At 36.7% G+C, this 17,096-nt stretch overlaps 2 protein-coding genes across 5 annotated transcripts; one reads left to right on the top strand and one right to left on the bottom strand.

Annotated features, from left to right (window-relative positions):
• Window positions 1-381: 381 nt before the first annotated feature.
• Window positions 382-4,432, bottom strand: LOC111784052 (glucan endo-1,3-beta-glucosidase 6-like). Its single transcript, XM_023664874.1, has 2 exons — window positions 3,633-4,432; window positions 382-1,621 (listed from the first exon to the last, which is right to left on the bottom strand). The coding sequence occupies exons 1-2, from the start codon at window positions 3,983-3,985 to the stop codon at window positions 502-504; spliced, it is 1,473 nt and encodes a 490-aa protein (XP_023520642.1). The 5' UTR covers window positions 3,986-4,432; the 3' UTR covers window positions 382-501.
• Window positions 4,433-8,557: 4,125 nt separating this feature from the next.
• Window positions 8,558-16,193, top strand: LOC111784068. 4 transcript variants are annotated; one of them, XR_002813478.1, is made up of 9 exons: window positions 8,558-8,848; window positions 9,448-9,485; window positions 9,594-9,774; window positions 10,955-11,034; window positions 11,136-11,540; window positions 12,530-13,063; window positions 13,710-13,922; window positions 14,670-15,137; window positions 15,933-16,193. XR_002813478.1 is itself a non-coding variant. In XM_023664893.1 (8 exons), exons 1-8 carry the CDS (start codon window positions 8,806-8,808, stop codon window positions 14,985-14,987), a joined length of 1,812 nt encoding a protein of 603 aa, XP_023520661.1. In that variant the 5' UTR covers window positions 8,558-8,805; the 3' UTR covers window positions 14,988-15,898. The 4 variants fall into 4 exon arrangements, 2 of the variants coding, with proteins under 2 accessions (XP_023520661.1, XP_023520662.1); XR_002813477.1 differs by lacking the exon at window positions 15,933-16,193 and adding an exon at window positions 15,287-15,898; XM_023664893.1 differs by lacking the exon at window positions 15,933-16,193 and having other exon boundaries at window positions 14,670-15,898.
• Window positions 16,194-17,096: the final 903 nt, after the last annotated feature.

Here is a 17,096-nt window from a genome sequence, read left to right as displayed (position 1 = left end):
ACGAATGTCTTGGATGACTTCCTTTGAAATGAATTTTTCAAAGACAGTACCAGACGACACGGGTGTGTCGGCATTGCGCCCCAGCCCATATGTTGGAGGTTGGATTATGCACCCGCTATCAAATACGGAGTCCGTAAATAATATGACATGGGCACAGGAGGCCCAATGCCTCTATTGAACTAGGATATATGGATGTTCGGAATGTCCCAATAATTTGAGAACATAAATGGATTATTTTTCCTTTTGAACGTTAATTTTATTAGACAGATTAAAATACCACTCAAGAACTTGTTGCATTTTATTAGTTCTAACATCTTCTCCATGGTGAGTTCATTCGTGTCACCGCACAATTTGAATCCTCCATAATTGACACGATACGTTTATAAAAATTTAAAATTTAAAATCTAAATTGATATAATTACTTATTCAATTCTACACATCAAAAGATACCTTAAAAAGAAAAAGGAGACAAAGACATACAAATAAATTACCTTAAAACATTCACAGAATTGTCAATAAAACAAGAACAAACCCAGAAACCAACGCCAAAAGCCTTTTGAAACGGCACCCTGACCTTCCTTCTGCCCCTCCCATATATGACTCTATCATTATGTCAAACCTACAACTCCCAAAGCTTGGATCACTATTGGTCACTGTTGACAACCCTGAAAACTTGCAGGCATCCTCTGCATGATTGCTCCTCTGGTAATAACTGTTAAACGCATACGAGATGTTCGACCGAGCGTCTAACCCCGAACAAGACGTCCCATAACCAAGGCTGGTGCAATCAGCATGGTAACACGCATAGCTAACACTCGGCGCAACCTGTGAATCTTCAAGGTGAGCAGATGGCTTCATTACACACCATTTTCGTTCCAAATACCGCACGCCTTTGGCTCCGACCAATGATCCATTGTTCGAATTTCCAAGGCTGAGCTGATATTTTGGTTGACCGTCGTAGTAGAATATGCCCCAATGACGTTCAAAGTTTCCTGGATCAATGCTCTTTGAGTCTTCATCAATAAGACTGAATAAGTAGGCATCAATTGGACCTGGCCTCATTGGTGTTCCTTTCCCGCCTAATATGTGTGACATGAAGCCTTGATTGAACCGTTGAGCGTAGATGGGGTTGGCATTCCGATCCCCGTCTGTTGGCCAACCGATCTCCCCGACTATGATCGGTAAGTTTCCAAAGCCATTCTTTTGAAGCGCCCACACAAGGGTGTCGTAATTTGCATCGAACATGTTGAAATACGATGTCTGGCCATCGACTAAGGGTGATGCATTGCCATCAAAGAAAGCATATTCAACAGGGAAGTTGGGGGTGGAATAAAGACTGATGAAGGGGTAAATGTTCACGGTGAATGGAGAACCGGTATCACTCAAAAACTTGACAATGGCGAGCATCAAATCGTGTATATCAGCTCGGAAGTTGCCGCCCGATGGAAACGTAGTTGAGCTTTCGTAGACATCGGCGTTTAGCGGAACGGTTACCTTTACTTGGTTTCCTAGATTAGCTTTTAGTAAGGCTCTCTGGATGTTCTGCAGAGCAGGAAAGGTTGTACTAAGAAAGCTTCCATTGTAAGTGGACAAGAAAGGCTCATTCCCTACAGCAACATACCTGAAAGTTCATAATTAACATGGTGACTTGAAAAGAAATCAAGGGATGCATTACAATTTAAACAGGTACTTTCCCACTTAGTCAGCTTAAGAATTGGAAGATTTCTGCCATTGGTTAAAATTTTTACGAACAATCACGGATGGAAATGAGGGAGTTGTAACGGCCCAAGTCCACTGTTACAAATGGTATCAGAGCTAGACACCGGTTGTTGGGCCTCCAAGGGGGTGGATTGTGAGATCCCACATCGGTTGGGAGGAGAACGAAACATTCTTTATAAGGGTGTGGGAACCTCTCCTTCAAAGACGCGTTTTAAAAACCTTGAGGGGAAACCCAAAGAGGACAATATCTTTGATGCGTTTTAAGAACCTTGAGGGGAAGCCCAAAGAAGACAATATCTGCTCTAATAGTGGACTTGGGCTGTTACAAGAGTAGTCTCAAGCTACAACGGTAAACCAGGTCCCTCCAACCCTAGTTTTAAAAAAAATAAAAGAAAAGGGCATACAAAAAGAGAACCCACAAAAGGAGGAGGCATGCTACTCGATCGGCCTCCAATCAAGCAAAATAAGACGAAGGTGTAACGGCTCAAGCCCACCGCTAGCTGATATTGTCCTCTTTGGGTTTTCTCTTTTGGGCTTCCCCTCAAAGTTTTTAAAACGTGTTTGCTAGGAAGAGGTTTCTGCACCTTTATAAAGAATGCTTCATTCTCCTCCCCGACCTATGTGCTTTCTATGGAGAAACAGTGACAAGGTCCTTACCTGGCGGATCATTCAAGAACCCAATTCTTGGAAACTTTGACAGATAAAGATGGTAAATGCAGCAGAGTGGGAGAAGTTAAGGGGAGAAGTTAAGGGAGGCATTGAGGTTTGAAATAGCTTTTGAACTCAGGATGTTGTTTTCTCACCGGATAGAATAACTAACTAACGATTTCGGGGGCAATTCTTCAAACTTCAACTATTGTGAGATCCCACATTCATTGGAGAGAGGAATGACATCGATAAGGAGGAGAACGTAACATTCTTTATAAGGGTGTGGAAACTTCTCCTTTAAAAACCTTGAGAAGAAGTCCAAAGGAAAAGCCCAAAAAGGACAATATCGGGCGAATGGTATTAGAGCCAAACACCGGGCGATGTGCCAGCGAAGAGGCTAAGCTCTGAAGGGGGTGGACACGAGGCAGTGTGTCAACAAGGATGCTAGACCCCGAAGAGGGGGTGGATTGGGGTGTCCCATCGATTAGAGAAGGGAACGAATGTCAGCGAGGACGCTGAGCCCCAAAGGGGGGTGGATTATGAGATCCCACATCGGTTGGGGAGGAGAACGAAACATTCCTTATAAGGGTGTGGAGAACTCTCCTTAAGAGACGCGTTTTAAAATCCTTGAATGACCCTGGCCCCAAAGGGGGGGTGGATTGTGAGATCCCATATCGGTTGGGGAGGAGAACGAAACATCCCTTATAAGGGTGTGGAAAACTCTCCCTAAGAGACCGTTTTAAAATCCTTGAAGGACTCTAGCTCTAAATGGGGTGGATTGTAAGATCCCATATTGGTTGGAGGGGAGAACGAAACATTCTTTATAAGAGTGTGGAAACCTCTCCCTAGTAGACGCGTTTTAAAAACCTTAGGAGGAATCCCGAACGGAAAATATTGGATTCTATAGACCATTAACGTATAAAAAAATATTGGATAGGTCACTTTAAAGAGAAGACATGTTATAGATGCCACTTTATTTATTCCCATTGTCCACTTCATTCTACCCTTTGTCTTCCCCATCATTACCTCAAAAAGTGACACATGCAAACTACCTTGTTTTAGAATGTAAGTGAATAAAGTAAACAATTCCCCTCCAAATCCAACACTAAACCCTTCAAAAACATGAATTTCTCTTTACAAAACTGAAGAACATAGCAAAGAAAGCACCAAATCAAAGTGAAAATCATCTCAATCATTAAAGATAAGGCCTAAACTTTCATAATCAACACACAAGAAAGAAAGCGAGGAAAATAAGGAAAACTCGCCTGATGTTCACATTGTTGTCGGAAATATGAACAGAGACATTCTTAGAAACCCATTTCTCAGCTGCTTTTTCACTGTTTGCTAAAGTGGATAGCATATCATTAGGAATCCCAACCATTACTTCAATCCCAGTTTTCCCCAAAGCTCTAAGAGTTCCATAATCAGCATCAAACAGCTTCACTTTCTGAATCTGATTATCCCTTAGCATCCCAACGACTGTCTCTGGAGGCAGTGGATGCGACGACTGAGTACCCCAGTTGGCACCTATGGCTACCACAGAACAAACCATAGATATCAACGAAAGCAAACCAACGGAGCCGTACAAGAAACAGCAACCCATTTTGCTGTTCATCATTTCCAGATGACCCAAAAGAAAGAACAAGAAAGTGGTAAAGAATCTTTAGAGGTAAAAGTGAAATCCACTAGGAATCACAAAGGGGGAGGAGATGGTTAAATACCCTTTTCAGCTCAGGGGAAGTTCAAAAACAACATAACACAGTAATTTCAGCTAGAAAAACAGGAAGAATCCGCCATTAAAGGGGGAAAAGAAGATCAAAATTACCCAAACACAGAAAACCCATCTCAAAAAAAGTGAAACGGAAGCGAAATCAAGCTTATTGGAACCTGTATCGACCCAGTAAAAGAGAAGGGTTGTTGTTATGGCGGTGCAAGAGAGAGGGGAAAGTGAAAAATAAATGAGAGAGGCATTGGTAAAAAAACAACGGTGACTGACATTGAAGAAGCGAGGATTATGAATCAGCTGGGGATGTCGGATAGTGAAGCATCTTTGTTGGGTCAGCCATGGCTGGCATTGCATTAGTGGCAGTGGGCAGCTGCTTTTTGGGACAGGACCACTTGGAACAATATTCAGAAATGGAAATCCATTAATAATTTTTATTTTTCTATTTTTACTTTTTTACCGTATCTATTACCCTACATATCATCCTTACTATATGACTAAAAACTTTTTTACTTTAATCCCATCGGTTAAAATTTCATAATTTATGTTCTTTTCCAATAAATATATTTTTTAGGTAAGTTTTTTTTAACCAAATTTTCATTGAAAAAAAATCCTTATTATGGTATCTTACCCGGTAAGAATAGAATAATTTTTATACTCGATAATAATTGAATATTTTTATTTTTAAAATGCTCGTTTTAATTTTGAGACTGTTTTACTTTTTTTACCTTTCAAAATGTTTACCCGTCTTTGGTTAGGAATCACGAATCTCCATGATCCTCAACAATCCTCCCCTCGAACGAAGTACACTATAAACCCTCCTCTGAGTCTTATGCAGCTCTCGAATAGCCTCCCCTTAATCTAGGCTCGACTCCTCTCTCTGGAGCCTTCGAACAAAGTACACCTTTTGTTCGACACTTTAGTCACTTTTCACTACACCTTCGTAGCTCACAATTCTTTGTTCGATATTTGAGGACTCTTTGTTTTGGGCTTCCCAAAATGCCTCCTACAAATATATTAAAAAACTTTAAAACTTATTAATATAAACTTATGAGTTATTCATTTATTAATATAAAAAATAAAGATAATAATTAAAATAGATGTGGTGAGATTTTGTAATTAAAAAACTTATGAGTTAAAATTGTAAATCTAAATTTAAATTTGACAAAAAATAGTATTTTTATAAATTTCATTTAGTTAAAACATGATTTTGATTGGTGGAATTTTTAAAATACTATGAATTTAAGTCTTTTTTTTTTAATTATTACAAATTTTCAAATATTATATTCTAGTTTTAAAATGATGTATAAATAATCAATTTATTCCTTAATAAATTATCTAAGGTATACCTACTGCAAACGCATATATTTGTTCATATAAATTATTAAAAATATTTTGGAGTATATATTTAAATTTCTATTTTTTTAATATCCGGGGCTGAAACAAAAATATATGAAAGTTTAAGGACTAAAATGCAAAAATTACGATAGTTTATGATAAAATCAAAATTTTATATTTTATATTTTAATTGATAGGGTCAATATTTTTTGAAATTAAAATATGGATCATTTTTTAAATTCACAATTAATTAATTGAAGGAGTTGGTTGATGGAAGCATGTAGATTTTAATATGATGGGAATGATTAATTTATTAGAACAATAATTTATTAAATAAAAGTAATTTTCATTTATTATTTTGTCTCGTTCTCCTCTAATAAGGTATTAAACCTTCCCCTAATATTTAAATTAAAAATTGATTCTTATACTTTTGAGTATAATATGTCGGATGAAAGTCTCACATCGACTAATTTAGAGAACGATCATGGGTTTATAATCAAGGAATAGTATCAGTATGAGGTCTTTTGGGGAAGCCCGAAGCAAAGTTACGAAAGGTTATGCTTAAAGTGGACAATATCATACCATTGTGGAGAATCGTGTTCATCTAATATGGTATTAGATCGGCTAATTTAGAGAATGATTATGGGCTTATAATCAAGTAATACTATCTCAATTGGTATGAGGCCTTTTGAGAACACAAGCAAAGTCATGAGAGCTTATGCTTAAAGTTGACAATATCATACTATTGTGGAGAGTCGTGTTCATCTAACATGGTATCAGAGTCATGCCCTAAACTTAGTCATGTCAATAGAATCCTCAAATGTCGAACAAAAGACTCCAAAAGAAAAAGGAGTCGAGCCTTGATTGAGGAAGACATACTTTGTTCGAGGGGAATTTTGAAAAGTTAAAAAGAGAATGAAAGGCTAAAAAAGTCTTTCCATACCTGCATGCCAAGAAGAGAATCAACAAAGCATGTGTATTTGTTGAGTGAAAAATTCCCATGTTCATTTTGTCTATACGTGCAAATGAATAATTTAACGATCTCGTTATTGTCGTTACATTACCTTTGATCACCTCTTGATTTTTCATAGTTTATACATTTAAGTTTCTATGTTTCAACTACTATTAGTTTATCGGTTTCTCTTGAATCTTACCCGTTACAACAATTATAGTAGAGAGAACATCAATCTCGATTTTTGTTGAGTTATAAACTTCTATGTTCGAGTCCGTTTGTCACGACCCATGTCCAGAATTTTGAATAGGATCCGGAGTTGATTCGACACTTAATGACCCCGATATGATCACGTTACTTACTCCTCGCTTCTAAAAGTGAGGACTATCCCTCTACAGAGCAACCCGAGTTCTTCTAACATGGTTTGTCCTCACTCACATACATCTTAGGAAAATTCCCAAGAGGTTAACCAAACATAGAACTGCTCCAAGTAAAGCATGTTTAATCATTGAGTTCCTATGATTGAGCCACTGAAAAATAAGATGAAACTTGTTGGTACAGTAGTGGCTTTCAATTCGTAGTCTTTTTTAGTCATCATATTCTTAGAATCGCTCTCATTTGGATGTGGCCCAGTTCATTCATGAACACCTAATTTACTCAATTGTCGGAATACTGAATGGTCAACAAAGGAGTGGAACCCTCCCTAGGAGACACGTTTTAAAACCTCAGGGGAAAACTCAGAAGGGAAAGTCCAAAGAGGACAATATCTGCGGCTAACAGTGGGCTTAGACTATTACAAATGGTATTAGAGTCAGTCATCGGGCCGTGTGCCAGCGAGAACGAAATATTGGTTAGAGATGGGAGCGAAACATTTCTTATAAGGGAGTGGAAATCCTCCGCATTTTAAACCTTGAGGGGAAGCCAACTCGAGATGTTCAAATCCTTTTGTTTCAAGCTACATATAGTTCTATATATATATATATATAGATATAGAGGGTATCAATAGGTACCCGACATGGGATAATAGTGACATCACACATACTCATGTGCGCCATAGTACTCTATCTTGTATGCTTTCAATTAATGTTATCAATAATTTTACTCATATGGAAACTTGTTTGTATGCATTTATTTATTTTTGTTGCATTGTATATTGATTGATAGTCGAATATTTTTTTTATGGGTTTAATCTTTTCGGTAGCGTTAATTTAATATATATGATTTTACAAATTTGACGTCAATTAATTTTTTAAAAATGTGAATAAGTTATAATATAGAGTGAAGATTTGAATTTCTAACCGGTAATGATATATGGTTTAATTATTTATTTTTTTATATTGTTTATAAATTTTTTTAATATTAATAACTCATTGATTTATTGGAATAAAAGAAGAATTAAAACTATTTATCATAGTAAATTTTCAAGGTGCACCATAATTAAAAAATACTGTCAATTATCCTTTGTTTGACACTTTAGTCACTTTATCACCTTACACTTTAATCCAGGCTCGACTCCTTTCTTTGGAGCCCTCGAACAAAATACACCATTTGTTCGACACTTTAGTCACTTTATCACCCTACTTATTATCTTACCTCTTAATGGAGACTCGACTCGACTCCTTACTCTGGAGCCCTCGAACAAAGTACACCATATGTTCGACACTTTAGTCACTTTGACTACATCTTTGAGGATTCTTTATTGAGATAGCTAAGTTTAGGGCATGACTCTAATAATCATGTTAGGAATCACGGATCTCCACAAGGTATAATATTGTCTGCTTTGACCATAAGCTCTCGTGGCTTTGCTTTGGGCTTCTCTAGAAGACCCCATACCAACGAAGATAGTATTATTCACCGATAAACATATGATCTTCCGCTAAATTAACTCACGTGGGACCCACTCTCAATAATATATAAATATATATCTGGAAAAAAAATAAAAATAAGTGGAAAAATATATTGTTAATTTAGAAGAGATTGGATTGAATTATATATTATATTATAATTATTTTAAAGAATAGATATGTATTTTTAAGAGGTGAGTTATTATGGTAATTAGATATTTATGTAATTTAAAATATAGAGAAGAATATGAATATAAAAATAAAATAAAAATAAAATTATTGGGTACGGTGTTTGGGCATGGGGATTACTTTTGGGCCTCAGCCAGCAATGGTTTTTAAAGAACAAACCGCCATAGACGCCCAAGATTTGGCTTCAATTCTTCAATTAAATTCTCAGTTTTTTCTTTTCGTTTTCTTTTTAATTTTTTGATTTCCCCAAAAATCATTGCCTCGTAAAAACCTAAACCCTTTTTATTCTCTTCCATTCAAATCCCAAAATCCCTCTCAAATTTTCCCGTTTGATTTTCTCCTTCACTTCAATTTTCCCTTCCCAATCGCCTTGTTTCAGGATCTCTGTCTTTATGGATCGCCCCGATGAGGACCAGGATCGAATCGTTCCTATTGGTATGCTCCTTCTGCATCTTGTTTGACCACTGGTTGATTTCTTTTACTTGTTTTGAATTTTTCTTGTTCTTCTTGTGTTACTCCATCTGGGGTTTTGTGGAATTCTGCTATGATAACTTCTGGATTGGNCTTTTTTTTTTTTTTTTTTTTTGGGTTTGTGAATTGGGAATGTACGGTTCTTGGGTCGCTTTGTAGTTAGAAATCTTATGGTTTACCTGTTTATGTAGTCTAGGGTTTTTGTTTGCTGTACTATGGATGTTCTCTCTGCCATGAAACGCACCGACAGAGAGCTGAAAATCATTGCTGTTTTGTTTTTTTTTCCCCGTATTTTTTTCTCAGTCTTTGAGTTGACACTTCACAGTGGTTCTGTTGACCATGTATTGAACTGCCCTTTGCGGTGGGTTGTTAGTCAATCATGATGGATCTGTCTAAGATCTACATAGACTGAAAAAGTGTCTTGATTAGTACTTGACAAGATTTGTAGGCCAAAGTACTAATTATTCACTTTCTTCTTCTGGGTTTTAATTTTTAGAGCAAATAGACGTTTTCTAAGTACTTCTGTCCTCTATAGGGGCACTGAACAATCAATTTTTATGCAGGAGAAAGATCTCTTAGGTCAGATAACCTGATAGAGCCAGTAATGTCACTCAACCCTTCTTTTTTTTCCCTTGTAGTTGATTTACATGTTTATAGGTTTTGACTACTGATGTTTACCTCTGGCATTTTTTTCCTGATTCATTATCAGCAACTCTCACCTAAAGGTGGAAGGATTGCTTCAGCAAATCCTTCTCCAAATTCAGCAGTTATTGGACCGTCGAGGGATGCCATAGAGCAGAAAGTATCTATGGATTCAGGAACAAGTATTGGCAATGTTCATCCAGTGAATGTTTATGCCTCTTCGCACGAACCAAATATGCAATATGGTGGTTAGTTTTCCAAACTCCTCACTGCTATTATCTATTTAGGATTGGGACAGCTTGTATTCTTCTTTGCTCTTTTGTATGGGGACAAAAAATGAAAATTTCACAAAGACAATGAAGCGTACAGTGGGCTACAGACCCCAAAGGAGAAAGCCAGAGAAGTTAAATGAATCTTCTTGGATGGACATTAATTAAATAAAAATACTGTTTTTTTCCCTCCCTCCCTCTCCATCCCTCCTTCTCAAGGGTGTGTCCAGGAAAGAATATGGATCAGTATGCGGGGTGTAGTCATCTAGGGATGAACATTGTCAAGTCATCAATGTTTGAACGAACTTTTACATAATGTCAAAGAAGATATCGGAGAAATTGATAATCTCCTCCTCTTGCTCCCAGCTTGCACCAAGGACACTAACTAGCTTACAATTGCACTACTAGGATATATTGCTAGGAATTTGTTATGGGTATTCAATTGTCCTAGGAAATGAGACCATAAAAGCACCTATTCTTTACTAGACAAGAACCAGGAGGAATAGCACAGTTGCCTTCCAGTATTGATATAATATGTACTTCAGGGAATATCCCTAGAAATTCTCCTTTGTTCTTTAAAACATGTATTTTCCTAGAAATGTGATAGTCATAGGATATTACCCCTTCATGACTCCACTTACAATTGAATTTCAAGCATTTTCAACCGTAATCCTTGCCTTAGCAAGCGATTATTCATTCCTTCCTCTTATGATACTTGTTATCCGTGTCCATGTCACCAACCTCCTAAGGAATAGAGAAACCTTCCGCTTTACAAGGTGCAACCCTCTGTCCATCTATGGGCCTTCCTAAAAGAAATCTTTGCCTTTTATTTTATTTTTCTTTTCTAAATATATTTTTATAATTGGGGTATGGTGCCCCATTCCATACATTATGTTTTTTGTAGCTCTTGTGGAGCTCTATATTTTGAACCTTAGTCTCTTTTCATTTTATCAATGGAAAGTTTTGTTTCTTGTTGAAAAAGAATATCTTGCTTTTTTCCATCATAGGGGATTGCCATTTGAGTTGAAGTCAACTCTAATTGACACATGTGGGACAAGAAATCTTGTTCATATTAGTTTTTGCAAATTGTTACCTATTTTTGACTCCTATAACTGTGAAAATAATCCTCCAACATGTCATGGCTTTGTGTTGTCTTCAGGATATGGTGGAAGTAGTACTGGTGCTTGGGATGCTTATTCACAATATGTAAATGCTGATAGTTTTCCTGTTGTATCGCCGGTGAGTCTACTTCTGAAAATATACTGTTCATCTTCTGAAAATATCCATCTAAAAATCGATTACATATAACAAATTCACCCTTTGATTTGTCCATGGATCAGGTCATGTACAATGATAGTCCATCTATTGTCTTTCATTCTGGTTATGGCTTCAATCCTGATATGGCATATGGACAATATTCACCTGTTGCTACTCCTATGCCTTCGGTTATGTTAGATGGGCAACTGTATTCTCCTCAACAAGTTCCATTTTCCCCATCATACTACCCACAACAAGCTGCACCTGGTTTACCTCATGGATCTTCAGCAGTTCCCGTTTCGCCAACTGAGATGATATCACCTGAGAGTAGTGCATTTGAGAACATGCTCTATGGGCCTGGAACAGGGTTTTTGCTAAATTTTGGGTCCTATGGTGGGGGAAATCTTGGTTCAGGCTCTTTATCATCTCCAGCAGCTTATCCACAACCAATGGGAATGTTTGGCTCTAATGATCAGAATGTTGGACAGGTTTGTTTGTTGACTTAGCATAATATGTTATAGTTAGGAAAGGTTATTAGATGCTTCTACAACCTAAAATCCCTATTTGATATTGCTTGTATTAGCCAGCATGAGATATTTCATGTCACATTTTATGCCCATAATAGCTTATTGCCATCTTAATATTTTATTGATAAGATATATCATATTATTTCTTTAAAAAGACATTCGAAAGGAAGAAATATCATATAACAATATTTGAAAAATCAAATACCAACCAAAATATAATTCTTGATAGTAAAATAGTTTGTGACTTGTACTACCTGGGGAACAACGTTGGTTTTCTTCGAATTCTCTTCTTTCCTGTTCTTCTCTTGCTTTTGTAATGTGTGGTTTCTTCTTGATGAAACCTTATACTACATATTTTGGGATTAAACTTCCAATAACTCAAACCTTACTGAACTCAACTCTTGATTAAATACAAAATAACTTACTATGTAAGACTATAATTTTGTTTGCGCACTAAAATTATATACAAGTGTGATTAACTATGATACTTATTAATGATATCAAATCTGTTTGATTTAATCTAATTTGCTTGAGCTCGATTACTGGAAGTGCTTATTCTCTTTCAAGAAAAAGAAGAAATGAGGGAGAAGCTAGCCATACCAGTTGAACTAGTTTCTTGACTTCACATATTGGAATTAGTTGCCTAGTTTCTGTTTTAGTTACGATAAAATTCACTTCTTGAATTTTTGATCTAGTGTTAGTGAGCATGAACTAGTAAGTCAGTAATCTTTTTTCCTTTGTTTCCACGAGCACCCATCACATTATCATTTCTGCATTTGTCGTATATGTGCACTATACAATTTTAAGAACTATGGCCTTTTGTATCTACTGTGAAAACCCTTTATTCATGTTATACTTGTACATTCTTGTCCTATTGGCAATGCTATTATTTTGGTCCTAATTGTAGATTTTTATACTTTTATCTCGCTATTAACTTGTTTTCATTCTAGGCTTCTCTACAACAGAGACCTATGCATGGATTTGGAATGGTGTCAAGTGCTTATGATGCTCGGTACCCATTAAGCAGTTCTTATCAGGGCTCTAACTTTGGTGGTGCATCCATTTCTTATCCAGTTGTAAATGACCGAAGCCGACTTACCTTTGAGAAGGACAGAGTAAGAGACAGAGATAGAGACTCAATTTCACTTTTTAATGATCCGCATAGCATCTTTAGTGACCGTAATCGAGGACCAAGAGCTTTGAAGGCCAAGGGTAAAGGCGACCAAAGTATTGCATCTGGTACAATAAAAAACGATTTATCGACTTTATCAGTTAGTCCTGATTCCTACAATCGGCCAGATTTTGCTACAGATTACGAGACTGCTAAGTTTTTCATTATCAAGTCATTTAGTGAAGATAATGTTCATAGAAGTATCAAGTACAACGTTTGGGCCAGTACTCCACATGGTAACAAGAAACTGGATGCTGCTTACCGGGAGGCAAAAGAAATGCAAGGAAATTGTCCAGTTCTCCTCTTTTTCTCCGTAAGCTCTGAAGACTATTCTTAATTACCTTTTTTTCCGTTTGGAAATCTTGTTCGTGCTTAGAGGGGGAAAGATGAGTGCTTGACACTGCCTCAGTCATAGTTGTGTTATTATGAGACGTAGTCAAGGAGGTTTCAGGAGGAAAACAAGAAGCATAGTAGTGGCTGTAGGCTCCTTTGGAGTTTGTTTTATCTTACTACACTACCATCAAATTTTTTTGGGGTTTAGGGCTTTCTGCTGGTAATGGCTGTAGGATTCAAGCGTCAATTTATGTGGCCATTAAACCCGACTCATCTTTTCCTGGCATAATTATGATAACAGAAAATTAAACAAAAAAGAATTAAATGGTTTTTCTTCAAGCTATCAAGAATTTTGCACATTGTGGGCAGGTCTTTAGTTTGTGCGTCGGAGTGGTCAATGAAATTATTCATAATATTCAATTTATTCTTCAAGTGATGGCATCTTTTAAAATCGTGTAGCTACACTAGGTATCTTCTTTAACATCAATTGTTGTGCCTATTGGTGGAATTGAATCTCCATCCACAGATTTGTAGGTTCTATCTTCTTGCTTCTTGTTGCATACTTTCAATCGTTCATTATTTTTTTTGGATGTTGTAAGAGCAAGTGGGTCATGTTTATCTTGCAGGTTAATGCTAGTGGTCAATTTTGTGGTGTAGCTGAAATGGTTGGACCTGTTGACTTTGAGAAAAATGCAGATTACTGGCAGCAGGATAGGTGGAGTGGACAATTTCCCGTTAAGTGGCATATCATCAAAGATGTTCCTAATATTAGATTTCGGCATGTTTTACTTCAAAATAATGACAATAAACCAGTTACACATAGCAGAGATTCTCAGGAGGTATGATTTGATATCAATATTCTTTAATAACTGCATCCTCATCTATGTGCATGTAGCAACGGTGTACGCAGTTGTTTGTTGTTAGGTAGAACCTTTTACTAGGCTATTACTATGTTAAATTATAACCGAGTAACATTTGGCAAGAAGCTTTAAAACTCATGTCACGGAGGATCATGTCTTTCTTCTTCCTTGTTTTTTAAATGTATTATTTGCCCTGCAACTCAAGTTTTTCCTTAGGTGTATTGTATAGTATGCATATTTTCGTTGACCTACCCACCCTACCTGTATCCTTGTCAAAAAGAAAAAAGAAAGAGTGATGGGGAAGAAGGAAGATTGAGCAGGGACAACAGTTAAAATGCTCTTTTTTATGTTATGTCAGCATGTATATTTTGCCACATTATAATTTTGTAACAGTGGTCAACCAACAAGTCGAAGGGAATAAAAGCAAGTGTTCTTCGACCTACAAGGACTAATTAGTTTTGAAAGTATAGAGATCAAATAGATAACAAAGTTATAGGGACAAGTTTTGGACCATGGAAAAAAAAGTTATAACCTGCCATCTAACTTTGATGTGGGAACTGCTGTAGAACAGAACTTTTATTTATATTACCTATTACTCTCAATTCCTATTTGTGCTTAGGGTACCTGGTCAATGAGCACTTTGCATTTTCGTATACGTACATGTAAATTTTGTTAGTCCTTCCTTTATGCTTCTTGATGTTATTTCTCAATGCCATAAATTGACAGGTGCCGCTGAAACAAGGTATTGAGATGTTGAAAATTTTCAAGGACCATGATCCACGAACATCTATTATAGATGATTTTGATTTCTATGATGAACGGGAGAGGATTTTGAAAGAAAGGAAAACAAGACAGCAGCTATTTGCAAATGCTAATTCTCTAAATTCACTTGGGGATGGTGCCATTAGCCCTATTTCTGACCAGTTTGCTCAAGCCCTTCAACTCGATGATAACGAGAAAGAAAAACCAGAAATTGAAAAGAGTGCAACGTCTAGAATAGATGCTTCAGTTTCGCTTGATGATGATCCGGCAAAGAAAGTCTGAGACTTGTTCGAGTCTTGAAGCGGAGAGACTAAGTATTAAGAAAGTCCAAGCATCTGAAAATGGATATGGTTTTAGCAGAATTGAGTATCTTGCCGTAAGATTGGACTCTCCTTTGATTCCTTCAAGCATTTAGATGAACGAGTTTGATAGGTATTTGGCATCTTGAGACACCCTTTGTGACTGATTTTCTGTTCTCCAATAGCTGATAACATCTGAGGCAGTATTTTAGATTCCATAGCAGTGAAGATGATATCTGACGCTTTTTTTACCATTTTTTCATGTTCAATTGCCCAAAGCAGCTGGAGGAAAATTGACTTGCGCTTGTCCAGAAGCTTTTCTGATAAAATATTGCTTAATTTACATTGAAAATTTCCTTACCTTTGAAAGGTGTCGATCGCATTTCTCGTGTGGAAGGATTCTGCTAAAGGGAATGGGTTTAGCTGAGTGGGATTTTATGTAGGAAGTGTGCAGAACATGTTCGCGTTTCGTATCGTATCGTATCAACAGTCCAGTTGCTGGGTATTTATGATAGCTACCCATTTGGTGAAGCAGATTAATAAAGGAATTCCAAAAAAATTTCATTGTCTTAGGGAGTTTGACATGTTTTATTTGATATTTTCTTATGGGGTGGCTTCTTTAGTAAGTTCAGAGCCAGCTGCTGTGAATCTTACAAACAGAGGAGAGGATTTATTTAACCTCTGAGCTATGTGTTTTTCTCCTTTCTTTGTGTTGCTTTCTTTTTCTTTTTCAATATGTGATATGTTATTCTATATGTCTCTTAGAGTCTAGACCATAAGGAACTTATGAAGGAGCTAGGGAGATAGGTTTAATGCGAATACTCAGAATTGTAATTTGCTGTTAAATGTACAACAAAACTGCTCTCTTGTTTTAAGAAGTCGTCTTCTTTTTTCTTTGTGCGTACCCTTTTACTCTGCTTTTGAACAGATTCGATGAAGCAAGTCGAATTCTCCTGTGACGCCCAAGCACGTCGTTGCTTCAAGATGGGATATCTGATGTACAGGAACTCCATGGAGGAGGGAGCCTTCATGCCAGGTTTTCATTATATTGACATATATTCATTCTGTTCTTCTGGAAATGTCATGATCTATCATTCTTTTCTTGTATTATACTCGCAATAAGTCCGATTGTATTGATGTTATGTGATTCTGTTCAACCAAAAGTTGAACAGATATCATTTCCTGGGTCCTTCCTTGCACAACAAGAGATGAACAGATGAACACATTCAAACAGAATGAACCTAAGAGCTTCCATAATAGATGCATTGTAACGAGTTGTTCCAATGATGTTGTGCAGTGCAATTCTGAGGCAGTTTCTGTTATTGTGAATTCGATTTTGCCATCGAGAAATCGTGGGTGAAACGTATAGTTTGAGACATTGGTTTTACGAATCCCCACCTCGGCCATCGAGAAATCTTAAAATTTCCAAAGTTGTCTAACCACGCCACGTTAGATGCCATGTCATTTTTGTTTAAGGGCCTCGTGGAAGTTCAAAAATAATTTGGATAATTAAAGCTGGGCTCCATTTGGAATTCGCTCAATTTGTGGAATTAGAAGAATTCGCATCTCTCAGAATCAATTGGCAAGAGGTCATGAGTACGAAGTTGTGAGTTGCTCAAAAATTCAGATCAACCCCCTCATGGTAGAAAAACAGATAATGCTCTCATGCGCAATTTGCTTATGATCTCTCAGAATCAATTGGCAAGAGGTCAACGAGTACGAGGTCAAGGTCAATGAGTACGAGGTCGTGAGTTGCTCAAAAATCCCAATCAACCCCTCACTGTAGAAGAACAAATAATGCTCTCACGGTACAAGAACAGATAATGCTCTCACGGTACAAGAATAGATAATGACTATTATTTATACCGAAAGATCCCAATCAACCCTCTCACAGGAGACAATCAGCCCTCCCACAGTAGAAGAAACAGATAATGACTATTTATACGGATTCATTAGAAATTGACTCTCTCTAGTCATAGAAACATCTTAAATTTTATAATTACAACGACTAAATTATAATTTTTTTAATATTTGAAATTAAATTTATAAATAAAAAAAATGGAAAATTTAGTAGCATACTAAATATTTTTTT

Source organism: Cucurbita pepo, unplaced genomic scaffold (assembly GCF_002806865.2).
Source record: "Cucurbita pepo subsp. pepo cultivar mu-cu-16 unplaced genomic scaffold, ASM280686v2 Cp4.1_scaffold000150, whole genome shotgun sequence".
In the NCBI taxonomy this organism is placed as follows: Eukaryota; Viridiplantae; Streptophyta; class Magnoliopsida; order Cucurbitales; family Cucurbitaceae; genus Cucurbita; species Cucurbita pepo.
Note: the sequence above shows the minus strand (reverse complement) of the source record. Positions and strands in the feature narration are given on the sequence as shown.